The 27,785-nt window shown below is 47.4% G+C and overlaps 2 protein-coding genes across 2 annotated transcripts; one reads left to right on the forward strand and one right to left on the reverse strand.

The window, feature by feature from the left end:
• Nucleotides 1-106: 106 nt before the first annotated feature.
• On the forward strand, nt 107-7,999 carry LOC118507140. Its single transcript, XM_036045174.1, has 2 exons — nt 107-4,205; nt 7,869-7,999. Exons 1-2 carry the CDS (start codon nt 107-109, stop codon nt 7,997-7,999), a joined length of 4,230 nt encoding a protein of 1,409 aa, XP_035901067.1.
• Nucleotides 5,854-26,875, reverse strand: LOC118506001 (somatostatin receptor type 2-like). Its single transcript, XM_036042582.1, has 2 exons — nt 25,800-26,875; nt 5,854-10,048 (listed from the first exon to the last, which is right to left on the reverse strand). The coding sequence occupies exon 2, from the start codon at nt 9,927-9,929 to the stop codon at nt 8,433-8,435; it is 1,497 nt and encodes a 498-aa protein (XP_035898475.1). The 5' UTR covers nt 9,930-10,048; nt 25,800-26,875; the 3' UTR covers nt 5,854-8,432.
• Between the last annotated feature and the right edge of the window lie 910 nt (nt 26,876-27,785).

A 27,785-nucleotide genomic window follows, 5' to 3' on the forward strand; every position in this document is an offset into this window, starting at 1 on the left:
GTCAGCCCACTAGGTGGAGCCGCACTGCAAGCAGTTTCCGAATTCGTCATCGGTGTTTGTGCATCAGTGTGTATTTTCATCATCAGTGCTAGTGCAGTGAAACGTCATGCCAGTGACACGTGCGTCGACAAAGGACATGGACACCGTGGAGTTATCTGGAGCAGAAACTGCAGTAATGCAGCAACCAAAAGTGTCCATGCAAGTGCAAGTGTTGCGCATCAAGTTGAAGGTCGTGCATAAAAGGCTGATCAACATGCAGACCGATCCAACACTTGCACAAGTGCAATCCAAAATGCTGGAAGAGCTGAAGGCTGAACAACATACACTGCTGAATCAACTCATCGAGCAGCTACCGTATGATTTGGACAAGGACATCGCTGAGGACGAAGTGTTCCAGGCCGAATATTTGGTGAAAGCGGCATCTCTTCAGAGCATGGACGTCAAGCCTCCGCCGGTGGCAGCACAACTCGTAATGCCGCAACACCGTCTCCACATCCCGATGCCTACGTTCGACGGTAGCTACGAACAGTGGCCAAAGTTCAAGGCTATGTTCCAGGACATCATGAGCCGAGCCAATGAGTCTGATGCTGTGAAACTTCATCATTTGAACAAGGCGTTGACAGGAAAGGCTGCCGGCATAATCAACGCCTCAATGATGAACAGCAACAACTTCGAGAGTGTATGGGAGATCTTAGTCCAGCGGTTCGAGAACCCCCGGTTGATCGTCGACAAACACATCGCCGGGTTGTTACACCTCAAGGCGCTACCCCGAGAGTCTGCAAAGGATCTTCGTCACCTTGCCGAGACTTGTAAGGCGCATGTTGACGGTCTCATCTTCATGGAGAAGCCCATCGACGGAACCAGCAACCTCATCATCACCCACATTCTGTCATCGTGCCTAGATGCGGAAACTCGGAAGTTGTGGGAACGCTCGTTAAAGCATGGAGAGTTTCCTGAGCTGTACAAAACTCTTGAGTTCATCACTCGGCAGACGGAAGTGTTGGAAAGCTGTGCAACGAAGGAGCCTCAACAACGACAACCGTCGGGAAAACCAGCGAGCACCAAGGCATTTGTGTCATCGACTCCGAACCCTCCGCAGCTCTGTTGCGCTTTGTGTAAGCAGCAACATCCATTACACAAGTGCCCCACGTTTTTAATACTGACGACTACGGATAAGATCGAGAAGCTGAAAACATTGAACCGCTGCTTCAACTGTTTTGGTACCGGACATGCAGTTTCTAAATGTCCCTCACCATGGTCGTGTCGTCACTGCAAGGGCAGGCATCACACGTTGATTCATGTGGAGAACTCACGTGTAACACCTGGTCCATCACCTGTTACTGGAAGACAATCTACAACCGCTACGACAACATTAACCACAGTTGTGTCATCCACTGTGTTGCTTTCGACGGCAATGCTCAACATCACCGACAGCGCAGGAGTCACCCATCCGGCACGTGTTCTTCTGGACAGCGGAGCACAATCCAGCTTCATCACTGGCAGGCTAGCCCAATTCCTATGTTTACCACGCAAATTGGTAAACATTCCCTTGTCAGGGATTGGTGGCAGCGCAGGATCGAACGTGCGACACACCGTGACTACTACCATTCATTCCCGATGCTCCAGTTACAATGCAACGGTGGAAATGTTAGTGCTTCCCAAACTGACGGTGGAAATGCCACGACAGTACATCAACATCAGCCACTGGAGTATTCCTGAAGCATGTGTTCTGGCTGACCCGTCGTTCAACAACCCAGCGCCTATCGACCTGATACTGGGAGCATCACTCTTCTACGAGATCCTGAGGACCGGACGGCTATCGTTGGGTGACAACATGCCAACGCTCCAAGAAACCGAATTTGGTTGGGTTGTCAGCGGAAACACCATCATCGAGGAACCATTGTCATCTTCAATGTGTGCAGTCGTCACGCACACCAACGAGCTGGACTCTTTGATGAAGAGATTCTTCGAACTAGAAGAGGTGAGCGGCACACCAAGCTGGAGCAACGAAGAACGTGCGTGTGAGGAGCATTATACAGCGACAACTACCACAGACATCAACGGTCGATACGTGGTTCGACTTCCCCGGAAAGCCGAAATGATCGGCAAACTTGGGGACTCAAAGACCAGCGCACTAAGAAGGTTCTTAGCAATAGAACGACGACTTCAAAGAGAACCGGAAACTCAACAAGCCTATGTTGATTTCATGAACGAGTACCTTCGCTTAGGTCATATGAGCAAGGTGGCAGCTACATCGATGGACGCTGAGACGTTCTATCTACCTCATCATCCGGTCTTCAAAGCCGACAGCACCACTACCAAGTGCCGTGTCGTCTTTGACGCATCGAGCAAATCATCAACGGGAGTATCATTGAATGATACGTTAATGGTCGGGCCGACCATTCAACAGGATGCTACCTCCATTTTGATGCGGTTCCGTACAAGGGCTGTTGCCCTCACAGCAGACGTGGCTAAAATGTACCGGCAGGTTTTGGTACATCCCACCGATCGATCCCTGCAACGCATCCTGTGGCGGAATTCACCAAACGAGCCCATCGAGGAGTATGAGCTCAACACCGTGACGTATGGGACAGCATCTGCACCGTTCCTGGCAGTACGATCATTACAACAAACGGTAGAAGATCATGGGAAGGAATATCCGGCTGCAGCTGCGCGATCCTGTGACTTCTACGTGGATGATTTCGTGTCTGGAAGTGATTCGCCGGCAGAGGCTGAATCCCTACAAGTACAAACGGCAGAATTGTACGCGAAGACGGGGTTCGAGCTACGAAAATGGGCTTCCAACAAGCCATCCGTGCTACAGCATGTGGACCAACAGCAGTTAGCAGCCACTCCATCTGCTGAATCGGGAGCCGAAGGAGTTCTGGCAACTCTTGGTTTAGTTTGGGACTCATCTTCCGACAACATGAGTTTCAAAATCAACGCGCCCTACGTTATTGGGCCAATAACGAAGCGGAAGGTCCTTTCTTGCATCGCCAGGATCTACGATCCTTTGGGAATTGTTGACCCAGTGAAAGCCATGGCGAAGCAATTCCTCCAACGTATCTGGACTCTTCAGACGGACCAGCAACATCCCTGGGGATGGGACGACGAACTACCGCATCACCTTCAAGGACAATGGATCAACTTCCACAACCAATTGATCCATCTACAGGAGCTACACATTCCTCGTGTAGCAATTGGACCTGACAGCATCTCTAGCCAATTCCATTTCTTTTGCGACGCGTCAGAAAAGGGATATGGAGCATGCTGTTACATCAGGAGCTGCAACGAACAGGGAGTCGTCACGATTCAACTGTTCGCCTCGAAGACGAAGGTGACACCAATAAGCAGCAAGCACTCCATCGCCCGACTGGAATTGTGCGCAGCACAATTAGCCAGCTTGCTTTATAATCGTGTGAAGTCAGCTGTCGAGTTGCAATCTCCAGCTACATTTTGGACGGATTCAACCACCGTGGTGCATTGGCTACGAGGATCACCAAGCTGCTGGAAGCCGTTCGTCGCCAATCGTGTCTCGCAAGTGCAACAGCTTACAACTGGTTGTGCTTGGCGACACATTGCTGGAATAGACAACCCAGCGGACCTTGCATCACGCGGCTGCCTGAGTAAGGAGCTCCTCAACAATCCGTTATGGTGGCAGGGCCCACCATGGCTAAATCAACCGGAAGAGCAATGGCCGGAATCATCGATATCGTCATTTGACGACGACGCTGCCGCAGAAAGACGCGCCTCTACAGTGGCCTGTGCAGTTGTCGAGAAACCGCACCATCGCGTCTTCACGTTATACTCATCGTTCTCGAAGCTCAGAAGAATGATGGCGTATTGGGTTCAATACTTCAACCGTTGTTCAAAACGTCGATCGTATACTGGCCCTGGTATCACGACAGCAGACCTGAAGGAAGCAGAGGAAGTAATGTGCCGATTAGCGCAGAGGGATTATTTCACACAAGAAATAAGAGCACTACAACGGAAGGAATCAATTTCTTCGTCATCGAAGCTGAAGTGGCTGCATCCGCAGCTGGGAGCAGACGGCATCATTCGTGTTGGTGGCAGGCTTAGCAACGCATTGCTATCAGAGGACACCAAACATCCTATCGTGGTTCCCAACGGACATCCGTTAGCCCATCTGCTGATGGATCATTTCCACAAGACGCTGCTACATGCGGGACCACAGCTGATGCTGAGTACGAGCCGACAACGATATTGGATCTTGGGCGGCAGAAACCACGCGAGAAGGACTTATCATCAGTGCCTCACCTGTTTCCGTGCCCGTCCTATCTCATCAGAGACACTAATGGCAGATCTCCCTTCGACGAGAGTGACTTCCAACCGACCTTTTTCAATCACGGGGATTGATTACTGCGGTCCAGTTTTTGTGAAAGGCGCATACCGGCGAGCAGTTGCTACAAAGGCATATGTAGCCATCTTCGTGTGTTTCGCCACTCGTGCAATTCACATCGAACTTGTTTCCAACTTGACGACGGAAGCATTCATCTCAGCGTTACGTCGATTCGTGGCACGCCGTGGACTTCCAGCAGAGTTGCATTCAGATAATGCAACAAACTTCAAGGGAGCAAGCAACCAGCTAAATGAAGTCTACAAGCTGTTGCATTCATCACATCATCAAAGGAGCATCCGGACATGGACCTTGGACAGGAGGATTACGTGGCACTTCATTCCACCGCGAGCTCCCCATTTCGGTGGGCTTTGGGAGGCGGCTGTGCGCTCGATGAAACACCACCTAGTACGAGTTGTAGGCAAAACGTCTCTCTCCTTCGAAGACATGGCGACGCTGCTGACCGAAATTGAGTCATGCCTCAATTCTCGGCCATTAACACCGCTGACCGATGACCCCACTGACGTGACGGCCCTTACACCCGGACATTTCCTGGTTGGATCGCACCTCCAACATGTTCCAGATGCCGAGACAGCGGGCGTTCCTGAAAATCGGTTGACACATTGGCGACATGTTCAACAACTAATGCGTCACTTCTGGAACCGATGGCATAAGGAGTACTTACAGCAACTCCAACCGCGTTCGAAATGGTATAAGGATGATGAAAGGGCTATCGTTCCAGGTACGTTAGTGATCATCAAGGAAGATAATGTACCACCACTTTCTTGGCTGTTAGCACGAGTAGTTGAGGTCCATCCTGGAAAGGATGGAAAGGCTAGGGTATTTACACTGCAAACCAGTACCAAGACTAAGGTAGTTAGGCCTCGCGTAAAGCTATGCGTTATACCCACGGCAGTAGGAAATTATTGAAATTTCTCAATTTCAAGGTGGCAGGATGTTCGAGATTTAACGCGCCTAAAGTTAGACCGCCCGCATTACACCGGGGTTGTTTAAACACGAGTCGCGCCATCTATGGTGCGATTAGGGAACCATAAAGAACCTGAATGTAATTTACTAAACATCGCTAGTACAGCACGGCTGCTTCGAGCGACTATGTGAAAATAAAATGCGATTCAGGGGAGACTGAGACAAACGGCAAAGAGCTTAGGAGTTGAAATTTATTTCGCATCCCAAGGTAGTCCAGCTAAAGAATCCTCTGAAGGTCCTTGACGGGCAACCAACATTGGACACTCTCTAGCGCTCTCCGACCCCACCTTGAGCTCGAGCTTCATCTTCCTTCTCCTTCCACTCCTGGTGTGTGACCAGTTCGGCATTGTCCAACGGTTCTCACCATTCCTTTCCCCCCTTGGCACGAGGCCTGCTTGGTTTCACCATCAACTCGTGCCATTCCTTCCCCAGCAGTGGATCTGTTCGGCAGTGTCCAACGGTCGCTGCTGATTCTCTCCCGGTACCGGTCCACCACCACCAAAGGCCGTACTGTCTATCCTTTTCCTTCCCCCTCCCGGAGTAGGCCGTACCCTACACATATAACACTCACAATCCCAATGGATAGTGACCAAGCCGGAGCACGGTGATGCAAAAAAAAAAACGATTCCGTCAAATCCAGCACGGCTTTCTTCGTTCTGCACAAACTTCATGAATAGCTGCACCCATTCCGGGTGCGAGATGTCCAGCATGTATCTGGATTCTATTTTTTGCTTGCAGATCGGCAAAAAAGTGGAACGATCCTATACCTCGGATCAACCAATAGTTCGAGGATGCAAACCCGGCACCGCCTGTAACGCCGATACAGTCAAAGCCGCCCTGTCCAAATAGGCGCTGCATCGTTACCACTCCAAAAAGTTATAAATATAATACAGAATCAGCTCAGGTAGCACTGACACACTACAATATTCTGTATTCTTCACTTGATCTAAGCTTTCCAAACGATATTGAACAGCAAAATAGAAGAAAACAAATCATAAAATAATGTTATTGCATCGAGAATAATAAACAACACATATAACCAGCTGATTCGATGCGGTCAAGTAAACGTCAAACGTGGTGCTGTTCTTCTACCTCTTTGCATGTATCAAAACGGGCTTTTTACGACACCTCCTCTCAACTCACTTTGGTGAAATTCATCGGAACGAACCATAGTTTCTCCAAATAGAGCTCGGCGACGTACTACCCTTGCCGATAAAATGTTGCATCACAATGTTCGAAGCTTTTTTGTTTTGATAGGTTTCATTTAAAAAAACATCCTTCCTATTTCGTAGTTCTAATTACACCCTACGCGCTTCCATTACGTTTATGCCGGTTTTGTTTAAGAAATGTTAAAAACCTATTCGTTGGGCTTCGGGGGACCATTCTTGACGGGGGGGAGGAGGAAACATTGGCTACCAAAAATTTCTTCTAAATTCACCCCTCAACCTTAACGTTTGAGATTAGCTTACAAAACAGGATTATTCGGTTTCGGTTTAAAAATCTCTTCGAATACGTTCCAGCAACGAAGAAAAGTGCCATCTTTCGAAATGAGCCACACCAACGGGCACTGTGTTGAATGATGAATTATGATGATGCACTAGCCTAATAGATCTACCGTCCGCGCCTATACTATATCCGTTCGTTGATTAATATATAGTTCCATCACCCATAAACATGCCGACGAAACATTCCAACTGTCCAGCTATTCTCTCCCTCCCCCTCTCTCCTGCAGCCGATTAAACGCGTCCAGTTGTAACAGCTTCCGGTCAGCTAGATGAGGCAACAACCTAATGTCTTTTTTCGGTGCCGTTGCTGTAAGTCAGCGCGCGGCACAAACAAAACCTCCATTAACCATGCGATGAATTCCGATGATGAATGCATTCGAACGCGCCTCGATAACCTCGCACACCCCAAAACCATGGGTGCCGGCACAACTCAATCAACCACTTTTAATCGAAACACGCTCGTACCTCAATCGCACGTAAACATTACGATTCGAGAATGAATGGCAAAGTTCGGTTAGGCCATTCGACGTTGCGGGATGAGATGCACAAAAACGAAATTCGGGGGGAAGGCAAAACCAACACATACACGTGGAGAAAAAAAAAGCATTTATCCCACTCAATAAATTAAACAAATCCGCATAGCTTAAACCCCCCTTCTCGACCCCATTTATAAAAGCGATAAATATTTCACGTGCTACCAAGGCACTCAATGAACACCATCATCAACATCATCATCATCATCGTCGTAATCGTGGTCGTAATTTAACCCCCTTTAAGTGCTATAACTTCGAAAGATGTTTCTCCCTTTTTTTGTTTTGGCCAGTTGGTGTAGCTCGGCTTTTCGAATTCCAATTCTGCCCCGTGCCAGAGCACGCGCGGTGCGGTACGGAATTCGGGAGCTCAGGTTTGTGTAACCGAATTCCGACCCGATCACCTCCAGGAACGGAGAGCGTGATGCTGCTCGGCGTGAGATGCAAACTGTCATCCATCAAAATTTTAACCATCGTTCGGGGCGGCAGAATCGATGAAGAAAATTCCATCGTCCGTCGGCCTTAAAGGCAAAGCGCACCCACAGCATCACGAGCTGCGTTCGATGTGGATTGGCTCGCTGCCAGCGTGCTCACGCACGATCACGTACGATCGACGTTAATGGACAGCAGGGGCAGAACCGTAAAGAAGCTGTTGAACGCATCCGAAGAGATTTTTCGAAGCGATCTTTCACTGATCGCCGTGCGTAGAAGGAGCCAGTTCTTGCGCTAGCACAAAACCAGCACGCACACACTTTCCTGGTTCGTGACATCGTTAACATTAAGTTATCACATAAATAAATGTTGCTTACCTTTCGCCTCCGGTTCTTATTGGTTTCTTATTTGGCAATGTTTATCCAACATTAGACGTTTGTGACGCATTCGGTTCTAGATTCGTTCGTACGCTAATGCAGCTGTATCAGCTTAGTGAAATCTGTATCAAACTCCCACCGGGTTTACTTACTCTAAATTCTGACAATTTTTCTATTCAAAAATAAAAATCACTAAACTACATATTATGGCTTGCGTGCTCCTGTGCTTAACACAATGCACGAGTTACGTTAGTTTGACAAGCTGCTCCTCTAAACCGTTTCCACACGGCGAGCTCAAACCTTCGTCGTTCGCGTTATAGGAAGCGGACGAATGGTCACCCTTTCCCGTGCTGGGATTACCATTGACTGGGTTGGTGGTACCGGTATCGTTATTATTGTTATTGTGGTTGCTGTACGGAGTGTTGCCGCTGCCGTTGGTGGATGCACCGGCAGGCGTACCAGGTACGGTCAGGAGATGGTTGTTCCGCTGCGTCTGGGCGGGCGGAGGGCTAGGATTGCGGGACGAAACGCACGAAGCCGCCGTCGTGGTGGTGGTGGCGGTCGTTGTCGGCTCCACCAGCAATCGATGCTGCACCTTCGAACCGGTGGTTAGCTGCGTCGTGTCGGAGTTGGTACGGGTGCGCGAACGTTTCGGCATGACGCTGTTCTCTAGCTTCAGCTGTGCGTTCACCTCGGCCCGTGCCGCGCACGTGCAAGCCTTCAGGAAACTCTTCTTGAAGTTCTCACTCAGATATGCGTACAGGATCGGGTTGATGGCGGAGTTGATGTAGCCGAGGCAACCGACCAGCAGGAACAGTATCAGATCGAGCCTCGTACTGCACGTCTCAAAGTCGGACGTGATGAGGGCTACCTGCGATATCCAGTACGGTAGCCAGCAGAGGATGTACACGGTGATGACGGTAAGCACCAGCTTCGTTACCTTCCGATGGGAGCGTCGTTTGCCGCGCGACTTTCCCGTCGTTTTGGGGCCCACGTTCCGCAGCTTGCGTATCACCAGACAGTAGAACGTCATGATGAAGCAGAGCGGAATGACGAAGCCCAGTATGAGCGAGTACAGCGTGAACGTGTACCCGGGCAGATGGCCGTGCGTTTCGGGCCACAGTATCTGGCACGAGTAGGTATTGGGCTTCTGCTCTATCACGTCGGCGTAGATCATGATCGGTAGCATGATCAGGGCGGACGCAAGCCACGCCAGCAGGGACACGATGCGCGAAACCAGCGGCGTCCGGTACTTGGGCGACGAGATGTGATGGCAGATGGCGATGTACCGGTCGGCGGACATGATGAACAGGAAAATCGACGATGTGAACTGGGTGACGGAGGTGCTCACCATGTACGCCTTGCACATGGCACCGCCGAGCGTCCACCGCTTCATGTGCATGGTGGCAATCAGGAACGGTATCCCGATCAGGAAGCATTCGTCGGCGATTGCCAGATTTAATATGTACATGTTCGTAACGGTTTGCATGTTGGAAAACCGGAGCACCACGTAGATGACGAGCGTGTTGCCCAGCACGCCTACCAGGCAAACTACCGCGTACAGGAACATGAACAGATAGTAGGTGGTCGGCATGTCCGTCGGGGGACAGGTAAAGTTGCCCATGTACGTTTCGTTCGGCTCCCCATCCTCGAGGTAAAGGCCGAACGCCGATACGTTTTGCTCGGCCAATGAATCGTACTCTCCGAGGAGCAGGAATGACGTAGTATTTTCCTCATACATGGCGATGCCCGGTTATAGCTTCTGGGGTTGGGCGAACTTGCTGCTGACTTTCTAAAGTGCTTTTGCTTGGTGCGTCATTCTAAATTCACTCGCAGTGGTTGTCGTTCAATAAGCTTGACCTAACAAGCAGATAAGAAACGAGAAAGAAAATACCATTATTTTCACCAATATGTGAATAACTTTTTTTAAACGTTGATTGTAGTACAAATAAAGAAAACAAAAACTTCAACAAAGGACGTACCGAAATGGAAATGGCGAATCGCTTTATTGAAAGAACCCGTCCCCAAGGGAATTAAGATCTTCGGTAAAATATGCTCCGACCGTCTCCAAAGCCGTACGGTTAATGGTTTCCTAATTATTCTCCGGCAGAACCGCTAAAGCTTCTCCGGAATGTAGGCGTAGGCAGTGAGCGTCCTTGGAAACTTATGCATAATTGGGAAACCATAAGCTGATTGCTTTTGTCAGCCTTAAAGAGTTTCGGCAAGGCATTGTGATCGACACTCGATGGCTAGGCTTTCTATTGTTGTTTGCGCGAAGCAACAGCAATTGATAAAAGTGCCTACCACCACCTAACAAGTCCTAATGAATCTGATTATGAGTTGATTATTACCTGCCATTAAACGATTCCCATGCAGGGTTCTTTCATGTCCACAGTTTTGTGGTTAGCGAACGAAAAATGCTTTATTTGGAAAGGGGTTTTAGCATCCCTTCCCGAGGCGGCACCAGCGGACGAAACCCCCCATTGTTTGATGCTCTCAATTGCTACATCGTACCCATTCAGCCCCGGTTAGTCATCGAAATTAATTAGTTTCTCATTGTCTGTCCCATCCATGCGATTCACCGTTTTTCGCCACCCTGAGCTGTGGGACCGGCCGGTACGGTGCGCTCCTGGCGACTTGAGGTTAATTGGAGCCCTTTTCCCCCGTAAGCAATAGAACCGGACGTCCAGCTCGTAGCTTGCTCTGTGACGTGTGCGAGCTTACCGGCGAGCTTACCCGTTCCTGTACCATTGTAATGTTCTGCGGAACTAGCGGAAACAATTTGCTCGCTGCTCCACGGGCAGTGCAAATACACTCTCCGTAATGTAATATCTGCTGTTCTGACACGGTGACTGCAAGGTGGAACTCACTCTTTATTCATTCCTCATCCAGGCACAAGTGCCGTGGGACGGGATGTGACCATTACCTTCAAATCGGATTAAGTTGCAGTTTGAATGGCATTCTTCTAGCACACACACACACACGTGGGCAACATGTGCGGACCCCTGTTGAAGATGCAACAAAGAATCGGTGGAGTCGATTAATGGAATTGTTTGTTGATTGATGGTGTACATATACATTACTTCTTCATCCTACCCGTTTTTTGACGAGCAACTGGTGCGCCATTGTTGATTGTGGCGGAACTCGTGTTTATTCACAGTTTGCCCTGTACTTTCGTCCCGTGTTCTGGCGCTGGCGAAAACAAAACCTCAGCTGCAATTTTATTTGCTCCTTAAAAATAGACCTAAACCCCCCACGCTCGTGCCGGCTGCAATTGCCCACTGTCTTGCCCGACCGCGAGGCGTAAACAGTGTCTTCAGGCAGTGATAAACCTGACACGCCGTTTTGCTTCGCCCGTTGCCGCTGGCTCATATTGGCGCGTACGATACACTGACTATCTATCCCATCGTCATCGATCCAGCAAGAAACAAACAATTGAACCGCGACACAAATGCGCACCGATCGCTCGCAAATACTGTCTGAATCGGTTTTTACTAAAAATAACGCCCACTTCCGGCCGATCGGCTGATGACGGCGACCGTACAAGGGGGTTCGGGTCGGGATTTACATGCAATTTAAAATGATTACCGTTGCACCGTTAAATGGCCGGTCGGGAAATGGTCTTTCGAAACACGCAAGGATAATCAATCATAAATGGTAAATAATAGGTTGTGTTCGGTACGGAGCTACGGTGCTACGGTATCCTTTGCGGTCGTTTGCTATGCCCAGCGGCAACCCCTTGGGTACACATGGCGGCGCCCATTAATGGGGAAGGGCCGTGCATGTGAGTGCGTGTATGTAGATGCTCATTTGTGTGGGTTTGCGATTGGGATTGGGTGCCGCTGGTAACGATGTGGAACTGCGATTTTTCCTCCGCCCGTACGACCATCTGGCATATGAGATAGTATTACTTGGTCTGGTTTATGAGATACCAGCACCCGTAGCTCATTTGGCACGGAACGTGAACGGTTGCCCCACCCCCCCCCCCCCCCCCACCCCCCCACTTCTTACAGGGGTTTCAGACAAATTAGTGTCGCACGGGACGAGGAAGGTTCTTTTGCTCTCATCAATAAGCGATACGATTGCGGAAAACTGTGTTTTCTCTTATTAATAGTGCCTAACCATTCGTTCCGAAATGCTGTAACAAATTATTTTTAGCATGCGTCATCGAATCGGTCATCTGTCTACTATAACTGCGAATGATTCCGCGTAGATAAGAGCTTTTTCGTGATAAAGATTCGATTCTTGTGAGGAGGTATGTGAAACAGCATATTATTTACCAGTTAAAACAGGCAGGACTTTTTATTTAATTTACATTTAATAATAACGGCCCCATTAATATTAAAAATATGACGAGTTCTTAATTAGGCGAACTTTATTCCAAACGGTCCGGTGGTCGAGACAGTGCCGGCGCTGACCTAAACTCGGGAGAACCGGATATCGAATCGTGTGCATGTTGAATAATCTATGCAAAGATCAAGAAACACGTCCTTTCGTTACAAGTGGTCAGCCAGAAGTAGTTACAACTTTATTCTATCTTCTGTCAGCTGTCAGACTTGACATTTCCCATTTAACAAAAATAATATCGTGGCCGTGTTGCCAATACTTCAACAGTGCATACCTGTTACTGATTATTGAGGTACGGGTAAAGCAGGACAAGGAAGGCAATAAAGAGCAGTCCAAGAGACCTTTTCAGGTCGCATAGCTCAACCTTTTTGGCAATAACAGTGTGGCACTTACTTACATTTGTGATGGAATAGAAGATAGCATTTTCGTAATGTCCCATATGGCATTATACTCATAGATTCTGAAAGTCCGAGAAGCCCTACATCGCATACCGAAACGTACCACAATCTAAACAGTCCCACAACAAACATAGACAAACAGTCCCTCCGCACAGCTGCGACCTTCATCGAGCAATCGAAAAGTGAGAAAGCTTGTTTGTATGCCTATTCATATTTGTGCCAGGCTTTTAGTTGCTACTAATTTTGGCCACCGTTTGCATTGCGGGCCCCAGCACAGGGTGTGGGGTACTGGCCCGGACTGCGTTGTAGACGGCCGCCCGCCATTTCGTCGAAAACTTCATTGTCATTCAGCAATTTCATCACATTCCGCAGAAAATGGTCGTGATTCAATAAATCGATTACAAACATAGATCGGCTGACAGCAAATCGACTGTGACTCTACCAGCGCCAGCAGCAGCCGGCAAACAATGTGGAACTTCACAGCTACTGGACTGGAGCTTAAGTTTAGCTTTAACTTGGCAGCCCGTCGGTGGATGGGAAAATTCCATTTCGTTCAACAGTTTATCATAAGTTTTGAGGAAATTTTCAACAACCAACAACAAAAACAGAAATGGTAATAAAATGAGATTGCACACCGCTGGAGATTGCAACTGGACTACGAATGGCTGGCTGGCTGCTGCTAAACGCTTCGCAAATCAACTGTGACGGAACCGGTTTCGATAGCACTCATATTTTTATTGCCGATCGCGGGTAAAGTGGTTATTAAATATTTATGATATTTATGAGAAAATCGGTTTAGGTGCACACCGAAGAAAAGAAGGGGAAAGAAAACCACAACAAGATGCGTACACATCGAACGGTATTGGAAAGTTTTATCGACGAAAATCTTCAAATAGCTGAAGCAAATAAAAGAAACTTTCAAGCGAGACCACTTGAGCCGGTTGCTTATCGGTGTATAATTTTCTTCCAACCGGCGCGCGGGCGTTGCTAATTCCAGCAAGTGGGTGAACCGTCCGGGGGAAACATAAACATAAATTGCGTTCCACGTGTGGTGGTGGCTACATTTCGGGCGATGGAAAACACTCGTTACACGGACGCTTTTTCAAGTGTCCGAGGTAGGGTTCTACATCTGTCTTTCTATTCTTTTTTTTGGCCATCGTTGTCAGTCCCGATAGAATTTAATGCGGCGACACATAACACTGTACGCTTGCTCAAGCGTTCGTATCATCCAAACAATATTTTCCCATTTGGCTTGAATCAACGATGGATTGGACGAATACAGAAGCAAAAAAAAAAACGACACACACCAGCATTTCCGCAATGTTCGTTACACCGAACTGGGTCACGTGCAATCGATCCATCCAGCGCTGGTGACCGACCTACACCGATGATCCGGAATTGGCTTCCGGTGTGGCACGATTGTGCAACAGTCGCCTTATGTCACCCCGGGGCAAGATTTATGACACCGAACCTGTAAACCCGAGAAAATCCATAGTGCTGGCGTCACATTCCCACTTCGGCCCCCTCCCGGCCTCTCCCTTGCTCTCCCAACTGCTCCACTGCTTCACCTTCTGACGAGCTTCCCTACAGCCCTGCAATGCAATGCTCATAATTCCCTCGCTCGTACCGAACATCGCCCCATAATGCGCTCCTTCCCCTTGCGCGAACGTTATCAAGATCTGACCGGGGCAGAATGGCTTTTGCGGAGCCGCGCCATGCTTTCATTAAATTAAAACCGTAAAACCACCTGTTTCGGGATCCAGCTTAGGAACTTTAATTTTATCTTCCGGCGAAGATACTGAAGCGCGCGGAACCACGGGTTCCAGATATCCTCGGGACTGATGTTTACCTTCGGGCCGCCGCCATCCCATGGCGCCAGGCACTAATCGGTTTACCTTTACGGAAACAAACAATCTGTGCATACGGGGCAATGTCGGAAGCGTAACGATTGGTTCGCTTTCGACGCTGGTGGATCTGTTAATTAAAGGTTTTCCACGCTTCATTCAAGCGCTGTGTGTACAGGGGACACACCAGACACACAATCGTAGCCGGTTTGTGGATATTGTAACTCATTTTACTGCGCCCGCATTTTATCGGGGATGGTAGATAACAACAATATTGGATTGGTGAATCGTCCCATTACTTCTTGGCCTCGGTCCTTCGTGCCCCGAGAAGTATAAATGATTTAGAAGTTTTTATTAAACCTTCACGAGCCCGTTAATCTAATCCCTTTCGCTTTATAGCCACCCAACCACCACGGTGGGTATGATTGAAGGTCCTCGAACCAGGCGCCTAATCGTGCTCGATAAATTTCAAGCGTTTCTTAGATGATGTGCAATAAACCCAGAAGTTAACCTGTACAGATAGACTTCATGCTGTGCAAATGATCATGATCTTCATGAGTATGGCTCACCTGCTGCTTATTGTCGCTCGAAGCATTAAAATACTACCCGTGGTCATACTCAAATTTTATGATCTTTCCCAAATCAATTCGACACTCAACAAGGCGACTGTCGCACATATTTTCTGTCTACCATCCACCCGAAACGAGTTCGAGTGACCTGTCAGAAGACCGATTCCGATAGCGATCGGTGGCGTTACAGCGCGTGGCGCACCATCGACCCCCGTACTTAGTCACCGCGAATGGAAAATGTAAAATCTATTCTCAGATCCCAAACTGTCCCGACGTCCCGAACCGGAGACGAAACGCTATCTCATTAGCATATAGAAAATAAACATTACAATAACCATCCCGTGCCGCCACGCTGTCGTCCATTTTGACAACTGTCGACTCGGTCGGTGTGCGGATGTGCGCTTTTCTCGCCAGCGCACTCGGGCCGGGTGTGTACCCGCGCACGCACGTACACCGTGGAGGGGTGAGCACACAGTCATAGGTGGTTAGCAAAGTTGATTCGTATGATAGAGCCGACAAAAAAAAAGAAAAGAAATCCCCACAAACACGCAAATACGAAAAAAAAACACAGGGATGAAGAAACTAACGGTTGATGAAACGTCGGAAAATGTATCTCTCACCACCACCACCACCACCACCGAACTGTTTGGGCACATTGTCCGCGCTGGGTGTGGAGAGTAGTTGAGTGATGTTCATTTTGACGTTCCGCACTATTCATCAATGGTGCCTGGCCGTCCATGACGTCAGGTACGCTTGGTACGGACGACACACACACACACACAGTACCGGACATTTCAATTTATGATACACTTAACGCAATACTTACAGTAACGCAACAATCCACTGTAAGCTCTCCTGTCAGGACAGGCTAGGACACTGGTTCGATTGTGAAATGAAATGCAAACAAAATGGCCACGTCTTCGACAAGAAAATAGGACGAAACGAAACGAAAAAACTTACTGCACCCTATGTAAATATTGCAAAACGCTATTGATGGCACTTTTGCCGACACGCCACGCCACCACCGCACAAATTGTGCCACAAAACAAGCAAACAAACAAAAATGTTAATGAAAACCATCCATGACCCTTAATTACAACCATTCCCCAAACACACACTGCTATTTCGTAGGAAAAGCCGAACCGAGCAAGCACACACACACACACACCCCTCAGGTTCGTCTGAGCTGGCGAACCTTTCTGTTTTTTTGTCCCTCACTGTAGGCTTTTGTTTGCTTTGGTCTGTTCCTGATGATGATGATGATGGTGATGTTTATAACTAGCGTCGGTTCAACTTTTGTACCGTGGCTTGCTAAGGAAAAATGTGCCCGAAAAACTTCATGCATATTGCTGACAAAAGGGCGGCAAATACAATGCCAAGCCCTTTGGGCGGCCGCAGGAATGCCTAGGTGTGTTTTTTATTACTATTGAATTTCTATAGAGTTCGGGCAGGTCAAATGTTAGCCCGTAAAACAACCGTTCATAATCAACAGTGGAAAGAGTGTGCCAAACGTCCTACTGGCCTGGGTGTAGGGATGGTTTGGTTTACGGGCAACGTCCTTTAATTGGCACTCATAAACGTACAGCTGGGCCGAATTCAAAAATTATGTCGACCCACCATCCGCCTTTTTCACCAACAATTTTCTTCCGCTTAATAGACATTTGCCGTCGGTCTGTGGGGGCATGCTACTTCGTTACAGTAATTAATTAGGTTTCGATTGCAAAAAAAAACAAAAAACCGGGCTGATGAAGTTGACTTGCCGTTAAACAGAAGTTGATTTTCGAACATGGGGTGCATGGGGAGTATAAAATGTCATTATACTGACGATCCTGATCAATAGGCGTATCACAGGGGTTTCGAATCATGTAATCAAACTGAACTGGACCAAATCAGATCTTCACGATGCGGCAAAACTTTGGAGAAGATAGCGGAGCAGCAGCTCCACTCCTACCATCTCTTCATTGATTTTAAAGCCGCTTAAAACAGCATAGCCAGGGTAAAACTGTGCGACGCAAAGAGCTCTTTTGGAGTCCTGGCCAAGCTTACCAGGGTTGTAAGAATGACAATGGCCAACTGGAAATCTCTCAGGGCCCTTTGCTATCAGGCGCTAGAGAGAGCAATCCGCGACTCGGAGGTGGAAACTTCGGGGACCATCTTCTACGAGTCAATCCAGATCCTGGCATACGCTGATGACGTAGACATCATTGGTTTGAGGCTCTCCTATGTAACAGAAGTTTATGAAAGGATCAAACGTGTGGCACAGAACCTCGGATTGGAGATTAACGAGGCGAAAACCAAAATGATGGTGGCACCACCAGCGGCCCTGCTAACAAACACTGATTTACGCAGGGGTGATGTACAGATAGGTGACCGCACCTTCGAAGTCGTCCAAAACTTCACCTATCGGGGATCAAAAGTCAGCACCGACAACAACATTGATGTTGAGTTACGCGCACGGGTGCTGGCTGCCAACCGGTCATACTACAGCCTGAGGAAACTTCTTCACTCTAAATGCCAGTCGCGACGGACGAAGCTGGGACTGTACAGAATATTTACAGGCCCAGTACTTACATACGCCTCTGAGACATGGACTCTGTCCAAAACTGACGAAACCCTACTAGCCGCGTTCGAGAGGAAGATGCTCAAAAGGATTTTTAGCCCTGTATGTCCTTATACAATGCCGCTACAATGACGAGCTCTACGAGCTGTACGATGATCTCACCATCGGTGAGCTGGTCACGTCATGAGAATGATACCGGACGACCCAGCCCTTCAAATCCTTTTAGGCCCTCCACACGGACAGAGGAGGCGTGGTAGGCCCAAATTGAGATGGAGTGATGGCGTTGATGCGTTCGCCAGAACGGCCGGTTTAGCGGTGATGGTCTTTAAAACAACAGTTTGAAATAATTGTACAATAATTACCCAAAAATTCATATGCGAGTGGACAGTACATCATCTGTCCGTAATAATCAATAAATAATTAAATAAATTATCCAATTCTATGTTAATGATACGATGATGATTCGCTTTGTAAACAAACGATTCAATGACATTGTTCCAGATCGATAGAGTTGAACCATACACGACTGATCACAATAATTCCATATTAATTTCATAGTTCCAGACTATGACAATCTTCCCTATCTGTATGCAATATTCCATTGTATGATTGCAAAGGTCCACAGCTGGTTTGCAATATTCCACTATTTATTTGAAACATTCCCCTCTTATTAACCTATAAACCTATTTGTAAGTACTGCAAAGGGCCACTAAGGGTACTCAGTGGTTGCCGCCTTCCATACGGCAGGAATGATATCGAACCCCATCCGGATTGTTACATTGTAGCCAAAACTGACTCCGGCTTTCACGCGGCAGGACCGAGGCTCCCAAATCCATCAAATCCTGCCTCCCCGTACGCAGAGCTTACTTTCCAGGTAAGATCAAGTCACAGAAAGGTAGAAATTATAGGTCCTTTCATCATAGACCTTTCGAGGTTGTAGTGTTAAGAGAGTAGAAGAAGGCAAAACTGAATATCTAGTTACGGGAAAGCATGAGCAAGATATCCCAATACTTAAAGACGCTGTTGCTACAAAGAATAATAAGGAAGACTACTTAAAACCTAGACACTCGATATGGGTTGCAATCGTTGCTTGAGGTACTTGAAACACGTGTGAATAATAATACAAATGAGCTCGAATGATAGGCAGCAGTTAGGAGTGTTTCTGAGAGCGTAAAGAGGTGCTTACGGACAGATACTAAATATCCCATATATTTCAAAACACGAAACAAATGCTTCAAATTTGTGTGTTATTTTAGGAAACCAGTAAAACCTACGCTCAACCGTACTCGAGTACCTCCAACGCCGGTTGTTATGCTGATTGGTTGGTTGGCGCGTTCAAAGGGGCTGCACATTCCCGCCCGTGTAACGGTGGCAATAAAAGTTGAACAAGTCAAACACCTCGGCAAATCCAACGAAACAAACAAACGTGGAAATCTCTGGTTTCGGCCATCTCACAGCCAAACAACGCGCGCTGAAGCTTTCAATTATTCCGTACATAAACAGCTTCGCAAACACATTCCAGCTTCTATGGAGCACTGCCGAAAACCCCTACCGAAATGGGTCATTTGGGATGTTGCACAAACAAACAAAAAACGACACGCTCATACACAGAGAGAGAGAGAGAGAAGGAGAAAAAAGCAACAAATGTTCCACCGTGAGTATGCTGAATCTTCTCGCATCTGCAGTATATGAAACAAACGAGCGAAGCTTTTTGCTGCTCATCTACCGAACTGTTAATTTTACTTCGAGCTTCACAGCTAGCTACTCTGTTGGGCCAAACTAAATGAATGTTTGCTGTACGATGCATAAACAAAAACAAAAAAGAAATAACATAACAAAAAACAATATCTAGCCCTAAAGGAAGCGTCCGTGCTTCACTTTAGGCCGACGAACGTTGTGTCCGGCCCTTCTCTGCTCGAGCTTTTTTTGACTGTTGGAGTCAGCTTTGCATAGAGCTTCGTTCTTGCTTGCGCCTTATATCGCACCCTTGTCTGCTTAACACCAATTTCACTACGCACTTTCACGATAGTGAAACAATAAGACTCGAAAACAAAAAATTGTCTACATTAATTACCTTAATTGATAAAATGGTAAAATGGGATGTGTGTGCCACAGCCACAACGGTACCTGAGATGCTAGCGTCAAACTACGCGCAAGCATATGAAGCATGCTGTGCGCTGGTTTTGGGGCAATAAAAGCCAGACAAACCCCCCGCCTCCCGATAAGCCGTGGAAAGTGTGTTCCCAAAAGAGCGTCTGACATAAATTATGATTTATTGGTTCGAATTTCGGTCACTCCTCACGAGTCGGCTCCTTTGTGCCGGCACCACTGTGCAGGCTGTGGCTCTTTATGTCCTCAACTATGGAGGATGCTAAAATAATCGGCAAAATCATCGCAAAACAGTGCTTGTTTCTAGTAGCGAAACAAGTTGCAATAACTATGACAAATTGATAGCACACAAAAAGCGATGCCAAACGAAATGTGCATTCACACTATTACTTACAATACAATAGCATGGAAGATGTCGGAATTTGTTTGGCATTATCTTCGAAATGTGTGTGCCGTTTTTTTTTTGCTTCCTCGATCAACTTTCGTTCATTCTTCAAATTTCGGTGCCACTAAGATTGCTTTCTCCAAGTGTGCTCCACTGCGGGCGGCTTCAAATTCTGCGCCGACACGACACGAGCCGTACGGAAAGTATTTTCTTTGACGAAAAACTCCCATTACTGCTATGAGGCTCCTTGCCAGCCGAAGAGCCGTTCATGCTAAAGTGCAAAACCCATCGAATGACAAGCTTTTGGGGTCGGCTCAACATTGAACAGACGGACCCCCAACCCAGGAAGATGGTAGGTACAGTGTTCTGTGCCGCGCTTGAAAGACACACCTTAAAGAGCTTGTCGAGCATGTCGAATGGGGTGACCCACGAACGACGAGCATCATCATTCGTTTGTTGTCCGTCCGCACAAACGAATCGGTTGTTCGCACGCTGGAAGCTGCAAACATCATCATAGAACGTGCCACTATCTTTCGAGCAGCCCCATCTGGCTGTGCTGCTGCGTCCCGAACGAGAACGCTGCGCCTATCGCGCTCTTCACCATTTGTTATTTTTTTGTTCATCCAACGGGACGGGACCTCGAGAGCGGCAGGAGCCCATAAAGTAGATGTAACAACATAAGGAGTTCATGTTGAATATATTTTCTTCTGCACCATATTTCACTTTTTTAGCGCCGGGGGTTTGGGGGGTTTGTTTTGTTTTGTTTCCTAGCACGTAGCCGCCATAAAAAAATAGTTTGTAGTGCAAGCACACAAGAACAACGACTAACGACTTTAGTAATAGTGTAATGTAGTGGTCGTTTTTTGCTCGCTCTCTCTCTCTCTCTTTCAACATATCAATACTAAACTAACGCGCATCGGTCAGCAAAACCAATTTACAAGCAGCGTTTTCTCTTGGAAAGCTATAAATAACAATCGTTTGGTTAAATGGATGACTTCAAGTTGTGCGATTTTTTCGATATTTAAGTCAAAATTACATAGCATCTACATAATAGATGAACGAAACCCGGAAGCCCGCTAGAGCACAAAACACACACACAATAGGCAGATGTAGATAAAATACATTGATTAATGGCATCTTCTGTGTATCGCGAGCAATTGGAAGAGCCCTAATATTTCCCCATACAAATGACGGCCATTTGTTCATTTCTTGTCTCGTTTTTTCACACGCAAATGACACTCCCGGAGACACTCGGTACTGTGGTGACCCCTCACCCCACCAGTCAGACCATTCGGTCGCTGCCACGAGCGAGACCGGATTCGAAGCAAAAGTACGAAACAAACTTTAAATTTTCCATATGTTACCGAACGGAGTGGAGAACTAACTTTCCCAACCGGGCGACCGTACCCACTGCGTCCCCGTAAGGACACAAGCGAAGAGCAAGGAAGACGTGCTTAAAAGCATTCGTTGGTGGTGGTGAGGTTCGTGAGCTGGCTGGACAGTGCAACCGCGGCACTCGGTAGAATCGCCAGGACCAACACGGTGGCGACGTTTATGTGTCCCGCTTGCTGCACTTGCGTCAGATGCAGGGTGCACCCTCAGTGCAGTACCTACCGACCGCACGACCATTTCCCCCAGCTGGAGCCATTTTCCGCCCCAAAAAACTAGCTCGTAAGAAACAACGGGTAAGAAATTGGGTCACACTATGTTTACGTTGGGATGGTACGGAAACAATTTTACGATTATTACCGTAGCGCTGCGCACGAACGAGTTCCATTCGTGGCTCGCTCGCTGCTGCACACACACACACATTTCAAGTGCATCTTCTCGGGTCACTCGCGTATCTGGGCGCTTGTGTTTTTTTTTTTTTTAGTGTCGCCGACCAGCTGGCTGCATCACGTTTCGCACCCTCCGGTCGACACTCCCCCACCGGAAAGGAATTTGGATTAAAGCAAAAGAATTCTGCCCAGCACAGGTGTAAACCGTGGCCCGAATCCATTTCGTACGCACGCGAGCACACAAGCTGCTTACGGAATGTGCTTTCGGTATTTCGTGTGGCAGACAGCAGCTACGCGTCACTCACAGCAGCATCCGCCGGAGCGCAACTTGAAACGGTAAAATCGGACTGTGCTATTCTTTGCGACGTTTCAAGCAGCGTTTGCCACCATCTTGTGCCGACCTTGCAAGAAAGCAGCAAAACAAAACAACGAGCAAAAGGTAAAATGGAACCTGCCCGGATGAGAACGGGGAAAAAAAGAGGCACAAAAAATGTCCGCCTGTGTTTACGCGCGCGCGTGTCTGTGTGCAGAACATCTAAACAATTCCACATCCGCAGCACCTTTGCACGTTGCCATTTAGATTTGTGATCGTTAGCAAAAGGGCCAAGCAACGCTGGACATCTTACAACACATCAGGGTGATGGAGCCGCCTGGTAGTTGATGATTTTTTAACGAAGCGAGCGAAAGCTCTCACATTGGGTTCGTGGTTAACAGAACCTTTTATGGCCATTAGAAGAAAATAAACTCAACAAAAATGTTGATGTTTAAAATATTATTCAACGTGTAGAATTTAAACAATTTAATTGTTATGAAAAATCATTTAATCCACATAAAACCGGAGCAAATCTTCGCTCTGAATGTAGCCAAAGCCGTTTGTTATTTCATAGACAAGCTTTCACTCTCATGAAGAGATTATTTTAACAACAAAGGATACAAAGGATTTTGTAGGTGATTTCGATGAAAACTTTAAAGCATTGTAAAATAAAATTTAAAATAAATTTTATAAATTGAGACATAATTCTCTTTAGCGCTGCAATGTACGCTCACGGTACCGCATGATTAGCAGATTGACGATAACAACGTGACATACTAGGGAAGGAAAAACATATCTATTTTGCACGAGTTATATGTCTTCAAGGGGCGGTCCGGTGGCCGAGGCGACAGCGGCGCCGGCCTTGACACGGGGCAGGGCCGGGGTTCAAATCCAAACCGCCTCTCCGTTCGTAGGGCTGCCAGAAACAGAAAGCCAGAAATAGTAGGCCGAGACTTTTCGAGGTTGTAGTGCCAAGAAAGCAGAAAAAGATTCGTCTTCTAATTCTTATTTTCTTCGAATCAAATGTCACAGAGTTAAAATGGTGGAACTACTTTATTACTCGAAAGAAGCACCTAGACTGTTAAAGAACACTCAAACATCCCAGTTATCTTCTTCCTTGCCACTAAAACCTTGAAACGTCTCGACCTGCCATTTCTGGCTTTCTGAGACTTGATTTTACCCGTAGCAGGATAGTCAATCTAGATGGGATTTGAGTGCGATTCTGCCATGTGAAGACCGGAGCCGCTGTCGCCAGTTATAACACATAAAATAGACCCTGCTACTAAAAGAACTTCAATCAAGCTGAATGCTACTTCTTGACAATAACCTCATTTCACGTCATTAACTGCCAAAGCTTTATTCCCAAAAGCTTGGTTTGGAGGTTCTTTCGGCATCTATCAGCTGCATGGTATCCTACAACGACGGATTTCCGTCTTCGCCTCCCTCTATTTAAGAGGCTTAGTTTCACCATTGAAAAACTTCATAAGAACCCATTGATACTTAAAACTGGTAAAGAGGTGGAAGTCGTGAACATCACCATTAGAAATGATTGATAGCTGGCTGCTGGAATCAAGCACACATCATGTACGCTCTCATGAATTCTAAAAACTAATAAAAATCATATGAGGGAATTCTCATTCTTGGCACTAATATCACGGGAGCTTTCCATTTCTCTACTTTTTGCTATCCTTAGTTACATACTCGCGGAGGTCCGGTACTTCACACGGCAAGGTTCGGATTCAAATCCCATCCAGACCCTTTCTTCTCCGTGGGTAGGACTGACTGTCAGGCAGGACCGAGACCTTCCGAGGTTGTAGCGCCAAAAAAGCAGAAGTCAGATTCTCATCGGTCCTGTCGTGTTAGAAACCGGTGGCGTTTAATCATTGGTAAAGAACGGTACCCCGAAGAACGATACCCAACTACACAATTATTTGCCTCTCTGTTACAGCTGATCATATTTTAAATCAAGCAAGTCAATTCATGATTCAAACGTAGAACATCCTTTAAAGGCACGGCTTAAAGCACGGACTAAAAGCACCGGGCACCATGCCGATGTTAATATCCATATCCGGGCGTTCGCTCAATCAACTCAACATAATGCACGAAGATTATCACTCGCAATCTTCGACGATCTTCATCTACGGCAAGCCGGTAAGCTGTGCCTACCGTGAATCGACCACTCAAAATTGCTCACTTATTTTTAAGCCACCGGTTTCTCTCTCTCCGGTCGCCACAGAATGACACACACCACAATCGTGTACACGTGCTGAGCCGTGTGCGTTACGACGACACACCTGTAGCGGCAGTACCTACGACAGTATCATTCTGTCCTTGCCTTTGTCTGCTGCTGCGTAGCTGTGTGTGCTTCTCAGCTTCACTGTGGTATGTTCACTTCCCGTGGCGAACGGATTTCACCGATTTATGGCTGCCTAATGGCGATGACAACCGGTATCCGGTAATGGGTGGGTGCCTCCCGGGTGGCTTTTATAACTTTTCCGCCGAAGTATTCTTATCGATCAAATTGGAAATCGTACCAGCCACACACACACACACATCCACTGCCTTCGTACCGGTAAGCCTTGTGCTACCCGGTGTAGGCATAACAAAAGGACCTTTGGAATGTGAACGCGCGTCCAACGCAGGGGGGGGGGGGAGGATATCGTGACTTTTGCCGAGGGCTGCGTAGCAACGCACTTTGCTTGTCGATTTGAAAATATCTTTTACCGATTCACTCCGCGGAAGCACCACTGTTTCTGGGCTCGCCTGTACGCCGGAGTCACTTTGTTTAGATGCTTCGGGAAAGAGGCAGTTCCCGGTCCAGCACCTACGCTCCATTTCCATTTTCCCGCCCCAAGCGCGCTCCAGTGCCGATTTAATTTCGCGTTCGCTGATACGGATTGCAAATTGGAATTTCTTCCGATATGATACGGCAGCCAGCGCAAAAACACTGGTGGCTTCCCGGGTGTCTTTTCTCCCCGCGCCGACCGGTCCCAACTACTGCCGCTTCTTGCCTGCCAAAACTCCAGGGAAAGTGCCACCCGAACCATCGAACCGTGAAGCACGATCGCAAACGATTAGGCGCGCAGACTTGGCAGAAAAATATGCTGCTATCGTTAAAAACTCATAAATTTTCCATCGCCGGCACACATCGTAAATATTTTGCAAGAATACTCCCGTGATGGCTATTTATGTGTGTTATTGCGCTTGTTTGTGTGTTTTTTTTTGTGTGCGCTTCGCGTCCCTGTCCCTTTTCTTCCCCCTACTCCTTTTCTCCCTCCATCCACCACTTTCCCGCGTTTTTCACTTACTGTTGAGTTTTCGTTGCCATTTCACTTTCCAACCTGCAGCACTTTCCCATTTGACGCTCTCGTTCGCTCTCTCTCTCTCTCTCGCTCTTGCTTGGTAGTGCAATTCCATCCAAACTGCATCCCCACGGCTCGTTTAGTGTTTATTTTTATTCCTGTGGTGCCACGGTTTGCACGGCCAACGATCACGAAATGGCCGTTACAGACGATGAAAGCCGGCAAACAGTGACCCGGTGCCCGGTGGCAACATCACAACACTCGTGCAGGCGTAGGTGGCGGACAAACGGCATGTGCGTTTGTGTGTGTGTTGACATTGCAGCTGCAGCGCACTTGCTAATTATCTCTTCATTTTCCGTTCACAACATATACGCACGGGCGGTCGGAAGAAAAACTGTGTAACGCAAACGACCTAACGCCACATGTATCTTCCAGCACATAAGACCACACACGGAACGCACACAGGCTCGCACATACACACAGTAGCAAAACACTAACGGTACGCGCAACGATCCCGACGGGACCTTCGATAACGGTCAATTACCGTATACATTGTGGCTGTGTGACGGTAGGAAACCTGGTGCAGCTTCGCGGACGAAATGATACACTGTTTTGTTTGCTGCGCCACACCAAACACTGCCCGCATCTGATACAGTGGCGGTCAGCATGCACCACACATTCCACAAACTGCTGGCATTCGGGAAAGCCCCGCTTCCTACGGCGGCCCTTTGAATCTTTTAATGCTAATGCAACGCTGTACGCCACCTCGTCTCGTCCGTTACATCCCCCCCTCCCCTCCGCGGTGATCGAAAATTCCACTTCCAATTCCGTTTCCACACACTAACCGAGCGCTAAACTTTATCGACTGCCCCTGGCCCTGCCACCGGTGCCACTGTTTCAACAATCCGGAAGGAATGCTGCACCACGGTGCTATCCCATGCAAATATGCAACGGCCTGCAGTCGGTTGTAATATTCAGACAGACAATGCGTCTAATGTTGTTGCGTGCAACGAACTTCGGCGCACGTCTCGATTGTATGGCATCGAGCGCGGCGAGCTACTACACGTGGAACCGGTTCCGCTGACAGTGGAAATACGACTGCTCGTTTTGAACGCTATATCGGCCACCCATTTCCTCAACCGGCACTCAGTTTGCACGAGGTTGTGCTGAGTGCAGCAAGCGTCGGTTCACGTTCGGACCGGTCTGAACGAAGCGTGGAATTGAAATCTGACCATTCGTTTCAGAAACGTTTGAACAGAAATTCTTTGCACAAATTTGCATCAAGCTTTTATGAGGCAAAGTTGTACGAGATTTTTGTCAATTTGTCAAAATGAATCTCTAAAATGGTAGAAAAGCTTAATACGTTGACATCGTGGCACTCATTTTCCCGAACGTACACGAGTTTTTTGGTGAGTTACCTCCTAAGCGTAGAAAGATACTCAGTTCCATACTCAAGCTTCTTGTTCGTTCGACAATCAAACAAGTTCATTCAAATATTTTGAATAACATCATGGCAAACATGGGTAGGCATCATGCTCACCGTTGAATTATTAAACTAGCATAGACCTGCAAATCAACTGGATTGGCTATTTTAAAGAAAGCTTAAACTATTCCAATATTTTAGCTAAGAATAATTCAATTAAGCTAGTCAAAATTAAGCTACAGCTACAGCTTGTGACATGATTTCCACAACGCCGAATACTTAGGTATCGCGTTAATAAAATAATTGTGGTATTAAATTCATTATATGCTTGTAGCTTAATCTAAAGTACAGTAGCTATTCCCGAACGTCCTTTTGTAACACCGATTCTCACTAATTAAGGCTTTTTTCCTGTTGTCAAATCGAGAACACGCAAATAAATTTCGACAACGTAAATTTGTTTGAGCACGGTATACTTAATTTTATGTTTTTTTTTTAAGGAAAAGCTTACTTACTTATCAAGAGCGGTCTTGACCTGGTGCAAAAATCCTCGATACCACTCACGGGCTTGC

This window comes from Anopheles stephensi, chromosome 2 (genome assembly GCF_013141755.1).
Source record: "Anopheles stephensi strain Indian chromosome 2, UCI_ANSTEP_V1.0, whole genome shotgun sequence".
Classification (NCBI taxonomy): domain Eukaryota; kingdom Metazoa; phylum Arthropoda; class Insecta; order Diptera; family Culicidae; genus Anopheles; species Anopheles stephensi.

Coding starts and splice junctions, on each gene's coding strand:
- LOC118506001 (XM_036042582.1), bottom strand. CDS start 9,929: ATGTATGAGGAAAATACTACGTCATTCCTGCTCCTCGGAGAGTACGAT.
- LOC118507140 (XM_036045174.1), top strand. CDS start 107: ATGCCAGTGACACGTGCGTCGACAAAGGACATGGACACCGTGGAGTTA. Junction 4,206..7,868: donor GGGACCACAGCTGATGCTGA/GTACGAGCCGAC, acceptor TCGGGGCGGCAG/AATCGATGAAGAAAATTCCA.